The 21,131-nt window shown below is 39.7% G+C and overlaps 1 protein-coding gene across 1 annotated transcript in view; it reads left to right on the top strand.

The window, feature by feature from the left end:
- The window catches only part of VWF (von Willebrand factor), a 150,028-nt gene that overhangs the window by 33,097 nt on the left and 95,800 nt on the right, over positions 1–21,131 (top strand). The window contains exons 11-18 of the mRNA XM_068654434.1: positions 948–1,084; positions 2,463–2,601; positions 3,215–3,315; positions 6,795–6,990; positions 7,936–8,151; positions 12,906–13,146; positions 13,992–14,086; positions 15,300–15,460. Coding sequence (XP_068510535.1) covers positions 948–1,084; positions 2,463–2,601; positions 3,215–3,315; positions 6,795–6,990; positions 7,936–8,151; positions 12,906–13,146; positions 13,992–14,086; positions 15,300–15,460 — 1,286 coding nt within the window. The remainder of the gene's footprint in view (positions 1–947; positions 1,085–2,462; positions 2,602–3,214; positions 3,316–6,794; positions 6,991–7,935; positions 8,152–12,905; positions 13,147–13,991; positions 14,087–15,299; positions 15,461–21,131) is intronic.

The raw sequence follows: 21,131 nt of genomic DNA, 5'->3' as shown, positions 1-21,131 counted from the left end.
ACAAAACTGTGTAACATATATAGAAAATGAAGTACCTCTGCAGAATAAGAGCAGTGAGAGTTCAAAAAGTATTGCTAAAAATTTTGATCTTTAACTCTGTAAAAACTCCTGCATTCTGCAATCAGGTCTGTGGGTGCAAATGTGTGACTCTGGTCTAAGAAAAAGTGTTTTTCAAGTGTACTAAGCCAAGATGTTGCAAGCCCTTGCATAGGCCTAAAGGGGCTCTGTGACCCAGAGCACAACACTGTCAGTGCTGCTGGGGAATCCTGAGGACCTTTCTCAGCTCTGCCACAAATGGGCTGTAGCGATCTTGGACATTAGCACTTCCACCCTCTGTGCATCAGTTTCCTCATTTTATAAAGCAGGAAACTTGGTTGCTACATAAAAGGGAGTAGGGAATGTTGTTTAAAATTGGCTAGTGCCATCGGCATCCATTAGTTAGGTTCAGATTAAAATACCTTAAGATAAATTACAATTAGACTAAAACCTTCAGTTCAAAGTTCAATAAACTAGTTTACTTAAACTGGTGTGATTTGTGTATAAGCTAGCCAAAAGAAACCTTGAGAAGCTGTGCTGATTTCTCAGGGCCACACAGGTATACACCAGAGAAGAATCAAATTCACTTCAGTGCAGGGAACTAAGGCCTTCTCTGATGTCCTCATAAGCTTCCTTTTTAAGCATTGGATAGGCTTTTCTGTGGAAATGAATTTCAGTTCTTGAATGTGATTTATACCATGTTTCCCAGCTTTTGTTGGCGCCGCTGTTGCTACTGGTAATGACTTACAGGAATAAACAGTGAGATAAGCATCTTGTCCGTGCTCTCCAGCCTGCAGGGGACATGGTGTCTGTGCAGCCACCCGACTGCTGTTCCCCTTCCATGGCATGGTAGGACACGATTTTACTCAAAGCTTGCACCGGGGTGATTAACTGCTCTACATGTTTTCCAGGGGAGTGCTCTGTCACCGGCCAATCCCATTTCAAAACCTTTGACAACAAGTATTTCACCTTCAGTGGGATTTGCCAGTACTTATTTGCCAAAGACTGTGTGGAAAATTCCTTTTCTGTTATCATCGAGACTGTCCAGGTAACAGCAGTTTTGGCCTGTGCATGTGCATGCTCTTGAGAGAGCGGGAAGGGCTGTGGAAGTATGATACGAGTTGCAGATGCACAGGCAAACAGAAGTAATTTTCCTATGAAATAATTAGTTTAAATAACAGATGCAGTCTTTCTCCTTGGTTAATAGGCGCTTTGCTGCCATTCTCAGGAGCCTACCTGGAGATTCAAATTTATAATGTGATTTGGAGAATGAGCTTCTGCTGTCTCTCTGGCAGCTGAGCAAATGCACACAGGAGAAGGTGCACCCCTTACTAAGCTCCCTGAAGGCTAGTGGCTCACCAGTGCCTACGGAAAATGCATTTCCTCAGACACTGAGTGGGGTGCACTGGCAGAGTAACATCATGGATTACTTTTCATTTGGTTAAGCAGCTGGATCATTGCTATTGCTTTCTGGCCTCTCAGCACCTCCTGGCATTCTCCACTGCCTTCCCTGAAGAAAGTGAGAAAGGCAACTGAATGGTCAGAGAATGGAGACAGGTTGGAAAGGAAGCTGGACCAAAATGGGGAGGGAAGGAAACACTGTAGGGGGTGTCACGGAGAGGTGAAACCTGTCTTTAAGCTGATTGACTGGTTGTGCGTGGGAAGAGGTGAATGAGCTTGGAGACTGGAAGGGTTCTGAATCAGGAACAGGGGTGGAATCTACAGGCAGGGAGAGGTGCGGCTGAGTCAGGAGATTTATAGGAGCGAGGAGAAGTATCGGTCTGCCTTGCAGGAAGAGAGGAAAGAGGCACAGGGCACAAGCAACAGAGGAGCTGCAGGCTTCAGAGGAATGGGGGTGTGACGGATATACACACCATCTACGTCTGTAGCCTACATCAGAAAGCTCTGATAATGCATCTCTGAGTCATCTGTGTTTGGAAACTTGCAAAACATGTTTCCATTGAAACTGCTTTCGAAACCAGGGAGGAAAACTGGGGCCTTGTTCCTCATCTGCATAACCCACAACTGATAAAATAAACACCCTATCAGTCCTGGGTGTGAACTGGGTAGTGTGAACGGCAGGGCTCTTTCCCAGGGTGATGGGCTCTGAGGTGGATTGCTTGCCCCTACAGCAGTGAGACCAGCGCAGGCTGCCCTAGTGTCCTGCTGACACCGCTGCAGTGTAGTTTCTGCAGACTGCTTTCCAGGCCAGGAGGTGCAGAAAGCTCCCTGGTGTGTGGTTAACAGCATAATGGAGGAAAGACTGCCAGCCTGGTGTTTGTGGGCTTCAGAGGCTAGGTCTGTAAAACCATCAAGGCACTTAACACTTCCTGAATTAGATGTTGAAATGCCTTTTGTGGGCCTGGGGCTAAGGCACCAGTAAAGTGAAATATTGAGGTTCATGGCACATTTTCACTTCTCTGTAGTGTGCAGATGATCCTGATGCTGTATGCACTCGCTCAGCTTCTGTCCGAATCCAAGATATGGACAACAGCCTGATTAAAATGAAACATGGAGGAGGAATTTCACTGAATGGACAAGACATACAGATTCCTTTGCTACAAGGTGTGTTTGTGTGGGATAACTGGCTAGCCACCGAAGGTGTCCCCTTTGTTAGTCTTTTCTGGGTCAGTTCTATCAAAATGTGCTTTCCATACCAAATTATCACTTGCTGCCTCTGTATTTCCATGTTCTAGAAGTTCTGTCATTCTAGCTTCTCCAGCTGACACATTTTGGGTCAGCACTTCTAAAAGTCAGCAGAATTAAGTTGGTCTGGATTTGGGTGATGTTGAAAACTGCTATTGGTATATTTATATTTATTATTATTATTATTTTTAAAATAATATGTATATATACAGAAGCTTAAAATCCCACCAGTTATCTAGCAAAATGTCAAAATTAATACTTAATATTTTTTTTTCAGAATGCACATTGTAGGGCTCCTGAGTACTGTAAAGCAGAGCCTATGGACAAGTTAACACAATTGTAATCTGCTGAGCAGGCACAGAGTTTGGGAAGCCTGAAGGGGGATAGTTTGTGCTCCTTGCTTTGGCAGACCTGTGTGCCCCTGTTGCCCTGCTTTGTGGCAGCTACCCTGTTGTTCCGTTCAGAGGGCTGCAGCAGTCCCAGAGAATGAAATGATGCATCTAGACTTGGCTGACACTGTGGTTGCCTTAAGGTGCCCTTCGGATTCAGCACATGATGAGGACTTCAGTTCGCCTTACCTATGGGGAAGATTTGCAGATTGACTGGGATGGCCATGGTGAACTCCTTGTGAAGGTACTCTTTCTCACGTTCTTTCCGTCTGCTTTATTTCTGTCTTTTCACTACCTCTTGTCCCACCCAAACATGTACAGAAATTTTCTTGTCTGAAGTGAGAAATTGTTTTCTGTTGCATGGTAGAAATTCCATTCTCCTTTGCTACCCCCGGAGCAATATACATGTCCTTTTGTATTCCAGAAACAAATATTTTCATCCTACAGCAGCGTGGTAGCTCTCTTGTTTTTTTTTTTTTTTTTTTTTTTTTTTTTTTTTTTTTTTCTTTTTTTTTTCTTTTTTTTTCTTTTTTTTCCCCTCATTTTTGTGCAATGACAGCCATTATTAACCATGAATAGTTTTATGTTTTGTTCAGCAGATATCCTCCAAACTGAATTTTTTGTTTTCATTAGCTTTGACTGTCCTTTCTATAGCAATGGATTCATATGGCTTAAAATAAGGGAAGAATGTGGCTCCAGGGACACAGTTATTTATAATTTCCAGGAAAGATCAATTAACTGGTACAATATATGTTGCATGCCTCTTCTACTATGAGGAATGTTTAATGTCAGTCTTGATTATCAATTAGGATTTGCCTGTGCTGCAGACAGCAGTAGAATGCTCAAACCGGTTTTAAAATAAATGAACTGTAAAGGAAGCAGTTTAGCTGCAGTAACAGAAAGTTTCATGCAGCAATCTTTTATGTATATATATATACACAATTATATACAAATATATATATTTGTCTGTTGTAAGCTACAGAGTAAGTTGCAGATCAGAAAATCCTGTGAGGGAGGGGAATAAGGGTGTTTACTGTGGAATATTCTGATAGCTAATAAGCCAACACACACACCTGACCCTGATCCAATGGCTTCTGGAATCTCTGGAATGCTTAAATTGTGAAACCCCATACCAAGAGATACTGTAGCTCAAATAAATGAGAACAAGGTCCTGGCTGAGTTATGTGAGAGGTCAGGTTACATAGCCACAATGAGCTGCAGTGGTCTTTGCATCTGCCAAGAAGATAAACAACAACTTGGACTAAGTCATCCATCACCCTCCTGCTTGTACAAGAAACAGTGTTTCTTTAGATTGGTAGGCCCTGGGGACTGCAAATGTTATCTCTGAGGGCGTACTTGCTCCTTCAGAAGTGTGAGTCCGCTCTTAGCATTGCTTCCTGGTGTGAAGACCTGCAGGCTACAGGCACTAAGCCAGCCAAGGCATGCTCCCACGTGTTGTAGGGCGGCTGTGGACCCGTATCCTCGTGCTGTTCTTGTGTGGAGGAGTGCTTAACCACAAGCCCTATGTATCTGAGCCCTGCTTGTAAATGGAGCTCTGCAGCTGAACCCTGTGTGGGGCAGTTTTGCTCAATGTTTAATGAAGAAAACTGTTTTCCCAGAGATGATGTTTTTACCAAGCAATGAGGTTTGCCATTTCAGAACCATGGTATGGCTTTTACCTTCTCCTTGCCTGCCCTGAAATCGGTCTTATATGTTGTATCTGGCACAAGCATAATGTTCATCAAAGCTCATTCAGGACTGTGCACAAGAGTTGAAAGGACAACAGGGAAGAAAGATTAGGAATAAGTTTGGAAAGCACATGTGTAGGTTTTATTGTTGTATTGATCTGGTCAGAGACCCATATAGCCTAGCAAATTCTTCCTTAGAGGTAAAACAAATCTTATTTTCTGCTCCAGATCCTTTTACTTTGAAAGCAGTGGAAGTTTCTCCAGCTGTGTGCATTTATTCAGTTCTTCTCTGAGTTCCCTCCTTTGTTACGTATCTGAAGCATCTTTTTAATTGCTTTTAGAGAGTTAAATTGTGCTGCATTTGTAGGCTGACTGTTGCCAAATGTTTCTGACAATTCATGGAAGTGATACACTTCCATTACATCAGCCAGTCTTCTGGCAAAAAAAAAAAAAAAAAAAAAAGAAAAGAAAAAAACAAACAACAACATCAAACAAACAAGCAAACAAAAAACAAAACAACAACAAAAAAACCCTATTGTGTATTCCTCAAGAAGCACCCCCCCCTCCTTTCTGTGACCACTTGATACTTGTGATTCAAGCTTCCATTCAAGTATCAGTGTTTTGAAAATTTGTCAGAATTTGGATTTGTTTGTAGCATTATGTGTCTATGAAGTACATGGAAATAATACTGTCCTTGGGCATCGGAGCAATAAGGGTACATATCCTCCAAGAATTCATGATTGTTCTTTTTGATGCTTTGTATTTATTCTCTGACCTCTGTGTTTTAAGGGAGGTTAGTATTAGGTTATATATTGGAGAATGTTTTAATATTTATTTTTTAATCATACAGAACAAGAATTTTCTTCAAGAATGTTTTGTTCTAGCTTTTTTTTTGGTTTCTGTTTCGCTATTTACCCTTGCCAGTGTGATTAAGAGCACTCTAGAAAATGCATGCAGAGCTACTGGAGCATTAAAGCACTGAGTTAGCTTCCAAGGAAAGTTGGCAATATTTGTGATGTATCAGATCTCTACCTCTACTATAAACTGACAATTCGTACTGAAATAAAAGATATTGACACATTCCTATTAATAATATTGTTCGGGAGATTTTTTCCTGTGTGTTTCTAAGTTTAGGGTCCCATTTCAAATGTCTCTTGGTTTGCACAAAGAATAAGGCAGGGTAAAAAGTACATTGCTCTATGGATTTCTTGCAATATTTCTTTTAGTGTGTGATAAATTTCTCTAGGTGGGAGGAAGCTCTAATATGAGGTAATGTAGCTTTGGGATAGTGCTCTCTTCTTTATTTTAATAACATTTCTTTACATTAAGGGAAACAACTCCAACATTGTTTCTGTTTTGTCACAAAACAATCTGTTTAAATATTCTTCATCTTAAAATTTTATTTTAAAATGTGAAATGGTTTCAGGTGCTGTATCTTTTCCCAAACTACTATTCCATTAGTAATATAATCAACTCATGGGGGAATGGTTTTGAAGTAAAAGAAGTGAGATTTAGACTAGATATTAGGAGGAAATTCTTTACTCAGAGGGTGGTAAGGCACTGGAGCAGGTTCCCAGAGAAGTTGTGGGTGCCCCAGATGAGGGGTTGCAACTAGATTATCTTTAACAACCCAAGCCATTCTATGATTCAGTGATCTCACTGTATTCAAAAATGCCACACATACTCCCCTGCCATCATCCTGTTTATTTATATGAATGAAAAGAGAAAAAGAGGGAAAGATTACACTAGACTGCTCATTAAGGCACAAAAGCAAGCCATTATTTCTCCTATTCACCCTCAGTTACCATCTGAAGTTATCACCGTAGCATGCAAAAATTTTCCTGCAGCTACTAATAATAGCATTTTTGTGAGTAGTTTAAAGACATAATACAATGAAATTGCATCTAGAGTGCTTTAGAATATATTTTAGAAATTCTTTGATTGTTAAACTGTGCATGGTTCATTCTTTAGAAAATTTTGCTCTACAGTATTGACCTGTTCTGGAAGATGACCAGGCTAACATTGTGTACCTTAGTTGTCTCCAGTGTATACCGAAAGAATGTGCGGGCTATGTGGAAACTACAATGGAAATCAAGGGGATGATTTTCTTACTCCTTCTGGCATGGTGGAAACTCTTCTGGAAGACTTTGGAAACTCCTGGAAGCTGAATGCAGACTGCCAAGACTTGTTAAAGCAAGACAATGACCCCTGCAATCTCAATCCTCATTTAGGTACTGAACTCCATCCAAAATTAACATGTCCTGTTGTGCAACAACCTGTGATCTTCTATTGTATGTAATAGAGGAAAAAAAATAAAAAAAGAAAAAGGGGGAAAACAAAATAAACACCAATTAATGCAGTCTTACTGTAGAAAACGTAATGTTTTGTGAAAATTTAAAACAAAAGTCGGTAATGTGAGATCATGCTACCATTCAGTTTGAATGACAGTCCCAGTTAGACCATTACAACCACTACACAAATGTGTGTCACTGATAGCAATACATTCTCCACCCTCCGGGTGGACAGAACACCCATCCTTTTCATTCCTAAGGTGTCCTTGCACCTTAGACACTTTCTTAATCCCTTGTCTTCCTGTTCTTACTGCATCCCAACAGTCAGCTTTCCTCTTCTCTGTGCTGCTTGGCTGTCCTGCTGGGACACTGGAAGCAATTCTCAGAGCAATCTTCTTGTGCCAGGTGTTACAACAGGCTCCAATTTCTGGGAAAAGCAAGCACACAGCAAATTTTGTGGCCATAGACCAGATCAGGCACTGTTGATTCGTGAGTGGAGTGCAGCCTAGGAGGTTTAATTTTACAAATATAAAAAGCAGCAGAAAGCAGGGGCCCTGTAAAAGGAAGCACAGCACCAGAAATAGTGGTAACAAAATATAAAAGTATTGCTTTTCCTTGATTTGGTTTACTAGTGAAACATTATTCATTTAGTGGAGCTCATGACTTACGAGCTATGATGCTATCTATGCCTATTTGATACTATTTTATTCTTCTGTTCTTCTGTGTTTTTTGTTTGTTTGTTTGTTTGTTTGTTTGTGGTTTGTTTGTTTGTTTGTTTGTTTTCCACAAAAGCAAAAGAAAATGCTTACTGTGTCTCTTCTATGTTTTCTTGAAAGCCACTGATTGATTTGATGCATGCACATCATTTTTCTCTTTTCAATTTAGCCAAATATGCTGAGGAATCCTGCTCAGTTCTGATGTCTTCTGTGTTTGAACCCTGTCACCGTGAAGTCAGTCCCATTCCCTACATGAAGAACTGCCGCTTTGATGTTTGCTCTTGCTCCAATGGCAAGGATTGTTTGTGCTCTGCAATTGCTAATTATGCAACAGCATGTGCTAGGAAAAATGTTCTGGTCCAGTGGAGAGAACCCAACTTGTGCCGTAAGTGAAATGCTCCTAAAAATTACTTGCTTTCCTTTTCTTGGAGGAATTGCTTGCAGATGCTGAATGATATATCTAGAATGAGATGATTTCTGCACTTTGCCAAATATTTCATATAGAAATGTTGAGAGAATACATCTTTCCTCTGGTCCAACAACGATGCAAGAACTGTTCGCAAAAACTGTTCAGCAGTGAGGGAGAAACTGTCATCTGAGAAGCCTCAAAATTTTGACTGGATTTCCATTTTCTGCTGCATTTAAGTTTCAGCTACTCATCTGAAAACTTTTTGCATGTCCCAGGGTGGGAATCTCCAAGAGATTTGTAGTAATGTAGCTTTTCTGCTACCTTTGATGCCCAGGCTTCCCCAGCTCCTGACCATAGCAGAAGTTGAGGGTATGGAGAAAGCAAAAAGGCAGGTACTCAGTCAGGTGGTGTCATAGAACATAACTGTGAAATTATAGATTCATTTTTGTCAGAAGGGACCTCTATCAGTCTTCTGCTTACAACAGGGCTAATTTACAGCAGATTTCCTAGGGCCTTGCCTAGGCTGTTTTTGAATATCTCCAAGAACAGAGATCCTGCAACATTTTTGGCACCTGTCCCAGTGTTTGAAGAACTCCCTGGGAGTTTGATTACCACCCTGTCAGTGCAGAGGTCTGAGATCTGTTTCAAATCTTATTTTCATGTACATCATTCAGCTAGTGGGTGAACATCATTTTGCTGACCACACTTGAGCTCCTTTACTTCTTCACCTTGTAAATTCTGATATGATTTGGAAGATGGTTCAAGATGACAGCCTGAAACTTGATTATCTGCCTGTGAATTGTATCACTGAGCACAATAAACAGCTTTGGCTGTGGCATTTTGTGTAGACATTTAATTCCTATGAGAATCAACAAGAGTTGAGTTTTGAATTCCCCTGTGGATCATTTACAGCACCCCACCTGTAGTAAGTGGCAACCCTGGTTCAAAGGCTGGCAGTCTAAAAGATGAGATGTTGCAGGAGCATAAAAAAAAATTCAAACTGCAGATTTGAGGAAATGGAGTAACAAAATGTTTTTGCATAGATCAGTCCAGTGCAAGATTAATAGCCAAACTGCTAAGAAGCTGGAACAGAAGGCGCACACACTTTTTATTTATTGCTTGCCTTTCTGTTATATCAGTATGGTAGGAAAAAAATCCATTGCAATGGAATTTTGATGGACACATGCGCACTTTTCCCCATAAATATTTGTGAAATTGACGTTTTTCCATTTTCCATAACAACTTTTCTATTAAGGAAAGAAGACAATTGAGAATTTTGATGAAAAGCATGTAGGCTTGCAAGCCTTCCAGATCTGTTTCATACTTCTTCCCAAACTGAGGCTGGGAAAAACATTTATAAACACAGTGTGTAGAAATTAGGAGGGAGAGGGAGGGGTAGATAGAGAGAAAGATCACTGGTGTTCCATTTGATAGGATCTGTACCTGTAGGGACAGTGGCTATAGCTTCTGCAAGCTGGATAGTATTTACTGCGAATGAGAACAAAACCAGTTTATATTAAACTGCTGCATGGTTTCATAATATTTTACCTAATTTATGTAAATGTTCAGATAGTGGAACAATAATGTAATAAAAATCCTTTTAAAAATGAGCAGGTCTGGAGGTTGAAAGAAAGTGCAGCGATAATGCACCATCGTTCTTTCTGTAATTGAACAAGTCAATTTTCACAATTAATCTTTAATAGTGCAGTGCTGCTTCCTCTTCTCTGTGCATTACAGAGCGCTTTATGCTCTCATAAAGTGACAATTTCCCTGATTGCAGATCCATCAGTCCCCATTAAATAATCCCGATGCTCCAGAAATCTCCTGTCACATGAAGGAGAACATACCCTCTTTTAATGGGCTGGAGATGTGAACGTGCAAGTTGCATAATTTGTGCTGATGGGGGTGCACTAAACAAGTGCTCCATTTCTACATTGGTCAACTGAGATTCAGTTTTTCGGGAATGACTTGACAGAAATGGTTTGCTTGATTTGAAGTGGCAGGGAGGTAAGTCATTAGCATGGCACAGTATTTCTGCTTCCTATCAAGCTAACAAACACATTCATCTCCCACGTCTCTGAAATGATTTTTGTTTGATTAAGAGCTGACTCCTGCCCTTGCAGCCTACTGTGAATAACCAGTCGAGCCAGTCTTTTTGTGGTGTGTGGAAGGAGCAGATAGGCCGTAAAGTCAAGGTCTGTGTCACCAATGCACAGCTTGCCTCTTGTGTGTGTGTATACATGTATGTATGTGTGTCTACATATGTATGTATGTATATAGTGTTTGGTGGCAAAGGAGAAGCAATAAACAATTCCCTAGATCTTTCTTCAGGTTTTAGGGACCTATTGATCATCCCAATATTTTCCCATATCTGGTGGGGGTAGGCTGATTGCTTATTTTGTTTGCATGGCTTCTGTGAGAGGACTTGTATGGTAGATCCTGGAGTGCTGAATCTGAGCAGCATTTGAGAATGATTGCATTGCATTGTGGGGCTCAGAATACCAGCTGGTGCTGATAGAGCAACTGTGTTAAGTCTGCCATGGTGAGTCTTTTTCCAGAGCCTCTGACCTAGATGTGACTGTTTTCATCTTGCACTACCCAAGAAACTGGTAAGGACTTATGTCTCTTTCACTCTGGGTTGAAAGCCTGTCCACAAGAAGCTGTATGAACAACCTCACAAACAGAAATTTTCCAATGATTTCCCACTATTTTGCATCTTATCCCCAGGATAGGCTGAGCTTTAGAGCACAGCATTGAACTATTGAGTTTTGTAGCAGGCACCTCGCCTTTTCCTCTAATTTTCCTGGCAATAAGGGGATTTTTTTTTTTTTTTTTTTTCCAGTGATGGTGTTATTACAAAGTGTACAGACAGTAGTCCCCTCCCAGGTCAGTTGTCTTGCCCTTTTGCTGTTAAAAACAGATGCTGCTGAGAGGTGATGCAGTAGTGTGGTGGGACTTGGAATATGAATGTAGCCTTATGTAATTGAACCAGAAAACCAGAGGATGTTTTAAGTGTTAGGAAGTGCATGGGCAGGTAAGATGAGTTACAAAGCTTTAGCTAAAAAAGGGATCCACTGTAAACATGTCCTTGTAGGCAGGGAGTGTTACCACTAACTTGCACATGCCTTTAAAATGGTCTTCAGCCCTGACCTGTGCCTATTCAGTATTTGGTTTACCACAGAGACTGTGTTCATGTAAGTGAGAAGTGCTGTTCAGTGAATAGCTGCCAAAGACTTCTATAACTGTGAGTGAACCTGTCATCTATTTATTTCTGAGTTAGAAGGTACTTACTCTGCCTACTGTGTCGATAAGCACATATGCATTTCTAGGTTTTGTGTTGTGAAAGGAAGATTAAATAGTTTGGACACAAGTCCCAAATCTGGGAGATCTCTGCTCTGAAGAAGGCTTCAAGTCACCTTTGATGCCTGTTGCCTGGATCCTCAAATTAGGGGTTTACAGTTTACACTCCCATGTCTGGATTACAAGGACCTCAATAAAGTTGGGAGGGTATGTTGGTGCAACCACACCTCTCTACAGTAAATAGGAGTAATTCTTCATTTCAGAAGAATTTTGTGAATGTAAACATTAGGCATTTGATAGCATGTTAATCTTGCTTTGTGATCTTCAGTGTTACTTCTGCTCTGCCTTCAGCTGTGTAAGGTTGCAGGGTTTTAGCCTTGCTATATTTTTTTCTTTTACTGCCATCACTGCTACATTTCCTGGGGATTTGTGATCACAGAACAGGGGGGCAGGAATTATTGTATTGTTCTGCAGGGATGACAGGAGAAAGAGCTGCCTTGGTTTGAAACCTTCATGTTGGATTTTGCACAATACAAATGTGCCTACTTTTGTTTGCAGCTGCTTTCCTCACTCCACTGAACATCCTACTTCATAATCTTATGACCCTGGCCATTTGCTCTGGAAGGTTACTACAAACACGATAGGTTTTGTAAATCCTGGTTAATAGGAGGCCTGTGAAAAGCCCATGGTAATACTAACCTGTTTTCTCATCTTTTGAAATGTGTTGTCATAACTGCCACCTAGTGCTGATGCTGGTGTATGCAGAGGAGCTTCCCTCAAAATTAGTGCTGTAGAATTGAGTTAAACCTTTATAAACAAAGAATCCAGTATGCCTCCAAAGCCATAATGAGGTCTCCATAAAAATGAAATCATCATCAAAAACCATTAGTTTCCAAGGTTTGGCTCCACAATCACTAAGTGACTTTGTTATTTGCACCTGTTTCCACAAACCCCTGAGAGCTGGGTTGTGAGGCTTTGTACTGTTGTAGTACAAAAGCAGACATACATTTCTAATTATTTTGACCAAACTGTTTCTGACTATATTGAAAAGGAAGAGAAGTGTGTGTGTGCCCATGACATTCTTGTTATGCTCCTGACTTGTAGATGCAAATAATGACAAAAATTGGACAGAGTCTGTGTTTTTCATTCTGGATGAAATTTTGTGGTTGGAATTCCATCACAGGGGTTGCAGTTAAGTCTCAACATTTATTGGAAACTGCACTTTGTAAAGTTTTGATTGTTCATATAAGTAATGCCCTAGGCTTCACTGTTATTACAGAGTTAAAAGAAAGCCACTGTAATACAGGCATCAATTGGTGAATAAATGGAGTAAATACATTTTAAATCCACAGCTTTACAGTCTGGGTTAGTCAGCTTTTGTTGGCTTTAGATCAAATTCCAATTTACTTCATGTGCACATATCTCAACAGCAATGACCTGTCCTGAAGGCCAAATTTACCGGCAATGTGGGACACCGTGCAACCAGACCTGCAGATCTCTGTCCTACCCAGATGAGGACTGCGATGAATTCTGCATGGAAGGCTGCTACTGCCCCCCTGGGCATTACCTGGATGAGAGCAAGGAGTGTGTACCAAAGTTCCAGTGTTCTTGTTACTATGATGGTGAGATCTTCCAACCAGAGGATGTCTTTTCCGATCATTACACCATATGGTAAGTGCAGTGTTCATAATTTATCCCTATGTGCTGTGACTCAGAAATTTTTGGATAGTCTGACTAACTGATTTTGTTTCTTAGTTCCTTTACCGCTGCTGAAACTACATTAAAAGTGAACGAGATTTTGCCTCTAACCCAAATAAGTTTTGCTGTTTCATCTTTATCCATATTATTTCAAAAGCCACCATAGTCAGAAAACACGATATTAAGCCCTGTTCCATGAACAGTTCCCGACAGTTCAAAATGAAGTTCAGTTACTGACCATAGCTACTTTGTAAGCTTTTAAAATGACTCTTTAATGTACTACAATATATTTCTCAAATGTTAAAACCTAATTACCTCTACCAAAGAGATAAATATTAAAAAGCATTTCTAATTGTTTAATTGAGTAGCGGTACACTGAGAGTAGTAATGTAATTGCTGGGTGGCTCACAGCAATTGGGTGGATCTCTATAAGCCCAGGTTTGGGAACAGTGTCTTCTCCTTTTCTCTTCTACCACAGAAGTCATATATTGGATGCTCTGAGTGGTCCCTTACCTCTCTCTGCAGTGGGCCTGACTACTGTCTTGCTCAGCTTCATGCCTGTGCAGATGCGTGAGATTCAGTGGGATGGGAACTAGCATAAAGCTCAGCTACCATACTAGTACTTCACTGTGATTATCTTAAGGATAATCCAGCCTTTAACACTGGTAAACACAGTGGATGGAAAGCAACAGATCAGTTCAAATGACAGGTGTAATTTTGGTGCTCTCACTGGTTCATTGCAGGCCTGTCTGAAAACAACAGCATGAGTGAAAGCTAAATGTCACTTTGTTAAACATAAATCTGTTTGCTTTTCTTAGCTATTGTGAAAATGGTTTAATGCACTGCAGTACAAACAAAGCTCCTGGTGCCTTCCTGCCAGATGTTTTCGCTGATGAGAGGCCATCTGCCAGAAGTTAGTATGCATTAATTTTTGTTATTATTTATTGTTGCATTTATTTTTCCTCTTTGGTCTCATGGTAATTCAGGGTAGGGAAGAAGTATCGGAGATTGGAGTGCTGGTGCTGTTGTGAGTCTTCTTATTACTTTGTTGTTGTTACAAATAGAAATAAAATGTTTATATAAGATTTTGCAGGGCTCATTTTGTCCCACCTCTCAAAATTATATTTAGCCAACCGCCGTTTCTTAGCAGTTGTAGAGGTTAAGGGGTTCTTTGGTGATCTGAGGCCCCCAGTTGCTGCTTGAGGATTGTATGATGTCACTAGCTAGCTGGCTTTATACCTCTTGCTTCTGACTAGCAAGGTCTTCTTTCCAGTGCAAAGTTTTTTTGTGGCCTGAAGGTTAGACTGTTACCATGCACCAAGTGTGCCTTCTGGCCATGAGGCATCTCACTGTAAAACCTCCCAGAGACTGAAAACTGCCTTGCTGAGCTAGGCATTGTGTTGGTCTGTGATTTTCTCTGGTTCATCACTGCTACCTGGATAGAGTTTATGGGATTGTCTTATTAGGTGTATATCATGTTGACCTCTTACCAAATGCATGCTTTAATACTGTGAAGAAATAATTTTATTGAATAGGGTACATTAACACTTAAAAAACTTCTGAGAGGCATATTGCTAGCATCACTTGAAAAAGAATTTCTTGGGAAATTCTAATTTTCTATCAGAAATTGAAGTTTTGGAGTTTGAAAACTTAGTATTTAAGCTAAGAGCATTGTTATTAACAGTCACCAATGCAGTTACACTCAGTTTTGGAGGTGGGTGTAAATGCAACAATATATGTTGCTGGTGTTTCTCAGAGCATTGTTTTTATGCTGATATTGCTAGTGCACACTGTCTACAGGTTGAAATATGCTTCAAATTAAAGTGTGCTTGCAGCTCTAGTGCAATCTGGAGTCCAACTGTTTATTTCAATAAAATGGTATTTACCCTAATGCAGATCCTTTTGCTTCTATGTTAGAATACATACTTTTGTGCTAGCCTAACTGAGGTCACTCCAGAAAAGGGGTCTGTTACCTTTACATTGTCATGAATATTAGTGTAGTGGTATTGCCCTATTGTGTACTCAAACTTTGTTTTCCAACACCAGTGTTTATCCATCCTTTAGAAGAATACTTGCTAGTAATACTTCAGTTCTAATAGCGATTTTTGTAAATTTATTTCTAAAAGTAAAAAGGAGCTTGACATGCAGATCACCTATGGAAACATTTATCTGTCCTGCAAACAACCCAAGAGCTGAAGGCCTGGAATGTGCCAAGACTTGCCAGAACTATGACTTGGAGTGCATCAGCCATGGCTGCATATCTGGATGCCTATGTCCAAAAGGCATGGTAAGCAGGCTTAACTGCGTCACAGGGAAGCAGACCTTCTTTTTATTGCCTTCATTATTTCCTATTGACAGTCTTCTTGCAGATTGGAAATATGTGGTTATGAAGCATTCCACAGTGACTCTGTGGTTTATGGCTGGCTTAAAATATATATATTAGGACAGGTGCTCACTCCTTCTAACTAGTATATCTGCATAGAAGATGAAGTTTAGCTTGTAATAATTGATAATGAAATAGACAAAAAACACATTTTTTTTTCTTTAAGACAAATTTATTCTCCCTTCATCTGTCCTCCCAAATGTTACCTCAGTCTTGCTGAACATCCCTAGTCAGAGAGAGAGAAGTACATAGAAATCCAACCCCGAATTACCCACTCCACATCCAGCCAAACCCTTCTCAGTTCTCTTGTCAAGTCTCTGCCTGTTCTGCTGCCTTCCTTTGCATTGTATTAAACTGAGAGCTCCCCATGAGAGGGGAGGTGGGACATTGTGGTGGTTTTGCTCAGGTGGGCAGCCAAGCTCCACCAAAACTGCTCTCTCATTCCCCCTCCTTAAAGAGGAACAGGGAGAAAATACGATGAAAAGGGCTCAAGAGTTGAGGTAAGGACAAGAAAATTGCACAGTCATTATCGTGACGGGTAAAATAGACTCAGTATAGGGAGACAGTAAGATTTATCACCTTTTACTAACAAGCTAGAGAAGTGAGAAACAAAGGCAAGAAACCAAAAGTGCCTTCCCCCTCATCCACCCTCTTTCACTTCCTCCCCCCGAGTGGTGCAGGGAAATGGGGAAACAGGGGTTATGTGCTTCTTCTCCACTGCTCCTTCTCGGTCACTCTGGTCCCCTGTGCTGTGGGGTCCCTCCCACGGGATGCAGTCCTTGCTGAACTGATCCGGCATGGGCTGCCCAAAGGAAGCATCTCTTCAAGAGCTGCTCCAGATATGGGTCTGTACCATGGGATCCATCCATCAGGAGCAAACTGCTCCAACCTGGATCCCTCACGGGCAGCAGCTAATGTCAGGTCACCTACTCCTGCATGGTTTCCTCTCCACGGGCTACAGGTCTTGCCTGGGATCTGCTCCGGCAGGGGTCCTCCACAGGCCTCAGCCTCCATCAGTGCAGGTCCACCTGCTCCACCGTGGTCTCCTGCACAGGCCACAGTGTGGAAACCTGCCCCACAGTGGTGCTCCATGGGCTGCAGGGGGACAACCTGCTTCAACATGGTCCTCATCACAGGCTGCAGGGGACTTCTGCTCTGGCGCCTGGAGCACCTGTTCCCCTCCTTCTTCACTGACCTTGGCACCTGCAAGGCTGTTTCTTACTTCTCCCACTCTTCCAGCTGCTGTGTGGTGCAGTTTTTTTTGTTTTGTTTTTTCCCTGCCTTAAATATGCTCTCACAGAGGCGCAAAACAACATCAATAATTGGCTCAGTTCTGGTCAGCAGTGGGGCCCTTATCTAACATGGGGCAGCTTCTAGATTCTTCTCACACAAGCCACCCCTGTGGCCCCCCTGCTACAAAAACCTTGCCACATAAATCCACTACAGACATGGAACCTGCTAGGGTGATGCCAGAGGGTGTCTTGGAATTGCAGGTAGTGTGTTGAACATGCTCTTTCCACTGGAAAGATGCTTTCTGGAATCCAGGGCTATGTCCCACTGTAACCCTTAAATTTAATCATTGTTTTAGTCATCTTCAAATTGAGCAAACAGTTATTTGCTAAGCCAGTGACAGCAAACTCAATATCAATATAGAACCCTGATAAAAAGCAGACAGAGTAGAATAGAAAGCAGATTGCTGCTGTTTTCTCTGAGCAACAGAAAAATAATCAGTGTTCAGTGCTGTACTACACTGTCTGGACAAGCAAAGAGTTGTGTGTAGGATGTCACTTTGGGTTGGGAATTGGGTGCAGTCCTGAGAGTAACATGAAATAGGATAGAGGTGGAACATATCGTACACTCTTTAAGTAAATAGCAATTTTGAGTCATCTGCCCAGGAAAACTATTGGGAAGAAGTTTGTGATGCTTGATGCATGAAATGCAGATGAAAATATCTGGTAGATACTGGAAAAAGAGAATTGAGGTTCCAACTTTATTTTGTTTGAGGGATAAAATATTCTACAGTTATTTGCTACTTGTGGTACTTGGAAGTACAACTTGCTGGTAGTTTTTTGACTCAGAGGTGTATGCAGTGAAGCAAGAGGTTTTCAAATGCTGCAACCCAGACAGTCTGGAAATTGCTTTATTTATTTATTTATTTATTTATTCATTCATTTATTTTCTGCTCTCTTATACCTGCTCCGAGTTCAGGTTCAGATTAATATGTACTGAATATTACTGTTTGCAAATGAAGGTATGGGTTCTAGAGCTGAGATGCATGTTTATATTTAGGCTTCAAGTCTAATGAAATGACTTTATGCAATAGTTAATTGTGTTTTTTTTTTTGTTTTTTGTTTTTTTTTTAGTGGAATTTTAACCTTATGTGACAGTGTATTTTTATAAAGGTTTGCTTTTATTCTTCTTCTGTTAATGGTGTTTTTCTCCCTCAGAATTCCTTCCATTGTCTTACTAGAAACAAGCCCCCACAATTCTCATAATTTCTAGCATTAATGTTCATGTATTTTTTGAATATTCCTAACATTTTTTTTGCTGATAAACACATATTTATGTAAATAGAATAAGATGTCAGTTTCAGACAAAAACTCAAGCTTATAAAGTGTCTTGTAGATCTGAACTAGAAAATATAGAAGATAACTCAAAATGGTGTGATAAGTAAATTTTCACAAGTTTGGGAATAAGCTCCAGTATAAATGGGTCTTTCTCTGCACATAAAAGTCAGGATTACCTGGACCTCTTTTATTTCATGGTTTGGTTTCAGTTCCAGGATTTTGTAATAGCACACTTTAGAAATATTCATGTAAAATAAATTATGGTAACTTCTCAATAGAAAAAAGAAACCAACTTCCTAGTAATTCATCTCTTTATTATTATATCATTTCATATTCCCTTTCAGTAGGTTAGAACTATTATTCAAACAATTGTTACAAAAAATTCTTGCCACACAAAACAGTCCCTGATATTTTGGAAAGAGAAACTCCAGTCATTTCTGGAGTGGTGTGACATGCCACTGAATTCAATGTGGTAGTTTGTCAGGCTTTTGATGGAAGAGTTGTGCCAATTTAAAAAACAAACAAACAAACAAACCAAAACAAGATTTAAAAAAAAAACCACCCAACTAGTAAAATAAGCTCTTTTGTCCGCTAGATGACAGTATAGTTCAATCTTCCAATAAACTCAGTCTATAATTGCTTCTCACTTGCTTCCTGTCTGGCGGGAAATAAAAATTAAAAAAAAAGTTACTAGCATATAGAGTACTTTATTGTAACCATAGCAATGCAAAGGTAAAATCAAAGAAATCAAAGTTGGTGGTTTCTATTGAAATGTGGTTGTACTTTGCCATGCCTTAGACTCTTGAAGGGTGCTTGTATGGGACATGCCAGTTTGTTTCCTCTTCATCACCAATGGGTACCTAATGGTTTAGTGCATTTTCCTGCCTTTTTTTTTTTTTTTTTTTTTTTCTCTCTATTTCTTTTCATTCTGCAGGGAGCCGTTGTGCTCCCTGTTATCTGTTGCCAAAGATGATAGGACTTAGGGTGGTAACCAGCTGACCACCTTCCCCTTGCCAGACCACCTTCACCAGTCCCTCTCTGTACTGTACTTTCCTGTACTGAGGAAAAGCACTGCAAAGTCATGAAGTCTGTGTTTTCCAGACTTGTACCAGTAGACCTGAGAAAAAAAAGGGACCAGGAAAAGGTATTACTATTTACTATTTAGTATTTTAGTAATTTACTATTACTATTTACCAGTCAGTCTCCCTTGTAGGTATTCTGTAAGCCTGTTTAATTTACGCTTGTAAATTAACCTCACAAAGGTGAAGTATGTTTATAGGAATGTCTGTGAGCAATACCAGACTAGTGAACGTTTATGGGAATGAATATTTGCATACATTATCACCCTGGAAATACCTGTGCCATTTTACAAAATACTTTTTTTTTTTTTTTTTCTGCTGTACAATAGCATATGAATATCATGAATGATCTTCAGTAATTCATTAGCCAAAGAATCAGTCTTCTTCCTTCTATAAAACAGGAAACACAATCAAAACTATTTAGTTTACATAAATAATTTTCCAGTATGATTTGCAAATACATGTATACGTAGCAGCTAATACGTAATTGAATGTAATGTTATCCCTACATATATAGAGGTATTTACAGATCTGTTAGTTATCTGTCTTAAAGCAATCTATAGTCTAAAATCTTTATGCAGAAATTGGCTTTAAATTTAGAATTACATATCTGAAAAATAATTTAAAAAATATAATCAAGGATTGTTCATGAATGTGATGCTTGAGTTGGCTAGATTTTAAATGAAAAATTTGCTGGGTTAGAAATTGCCAAACAATTATTTCTCCAATTGGAAAATGCAGAAGAAAATTAACTTTTTTCAACTGATTTTTATTCCAGTTGAAAAAAAAAAGTTTTCCAGTTCATCCTGACTGGAACTTTTACATTGTTTTGATTTCTTGAAAATAAAAATGTTCAATATGTCATGAAAAGTGATTCTTTTTTTCTGTCTTTGATTGTCTGGAGGGTGAGAATTTCTCCATACTTGTCAGTCTTTTGCAGAGCAGAAAAGATAAATCATAACATATGTGCAGAAGTGTGAGGAAAAATATGCTTTCACAGATTAGTTTACTGCACTCTGGGTTTTCCCATTGGAAAATATTAATAAATATAGAAATGGAGTGTTAACCACCTTTCTGGGAAAAACGAGGCACAGATCATTTTGAAAGCACAAAATCTAGACACTCCAAAACTGGAAAATTTTCAATTTCCAACAACTAAAGCAAAATTAATGTTTAAAATTGAAATTAAAAAATCTATTGTATTCTGATTGTTGAAATAACAGTATTTCTAACTATGATATGTTAGTTGAAAAAAAAAAAAAGAATAAGCAAACTTGGAAGTTTTTTGTTTTGTTTTGTTTTGTTTTGTTTTGTTTTTCTTCCAAACTGTTTTTACAGAAACTTACTAGAATGTTATTTTGATTTTCCTACTTGCTGTCTTATATATTTTTCCACTTAGGCTTGTGCTGTCGTGTATAACGACATTGCTATCTTCAAGGGGAGGTGGTAGCAGCCTTCTTGTATGTGCATCTGCCCAAGGATAATGCTTCATAAAACAAACCTGAGAAGCAGACAGGAAACAAGAAAGAAAATTCAAATACCAAATCCCATGTTTTGAGTGGTCTATCCTAACATATTTTTGACTTGTTTTTGTCTGCACAGGGATGGTGACAAGCTCTTTCAGTTAAAATCTATCAGCTATTTGGTTCTAATCTGGCCTACTACCTTTACGTAACCCTTTACTCCTTCGTACCTTTGGATGACTTTCTGCTGAAGTTATCAAGCTTATTAGGAGGAACAAAGTGAAAATACTCATTAAAATTGTATTGTCTAAAAGAGAATCAGATTCAGCCCCAGTAAGGCAGAGTTTAGGGAAGAAGAATTTTAAAGATTGAGAAATCTGTAATCTTATCTTTCTTTTTCAAGATTTCTCAACGTTTAACAATTAGGAAGACAGTTAGGGCAAGGAAATGGTGGACATTTCTGTTG

This window comes from Anas acuta, chromosome 1 (genome assembly GCF_963932015.1).
Source record: "Anas acuta chromosome 1, bAnaAcu1.1, whole genome shotgun sequence".
Taxonomy (NCBI): domain Eukaryota; kingdom Metazoa; phylum Chordata; class Aves; order Anseriformes; family Anatidae; genus Anas; species Anas acuta.
Note: the sequence above shows the minus strand (reverse complement) of the source record. Positions and strands in the feature narration are given on the sequence as shown.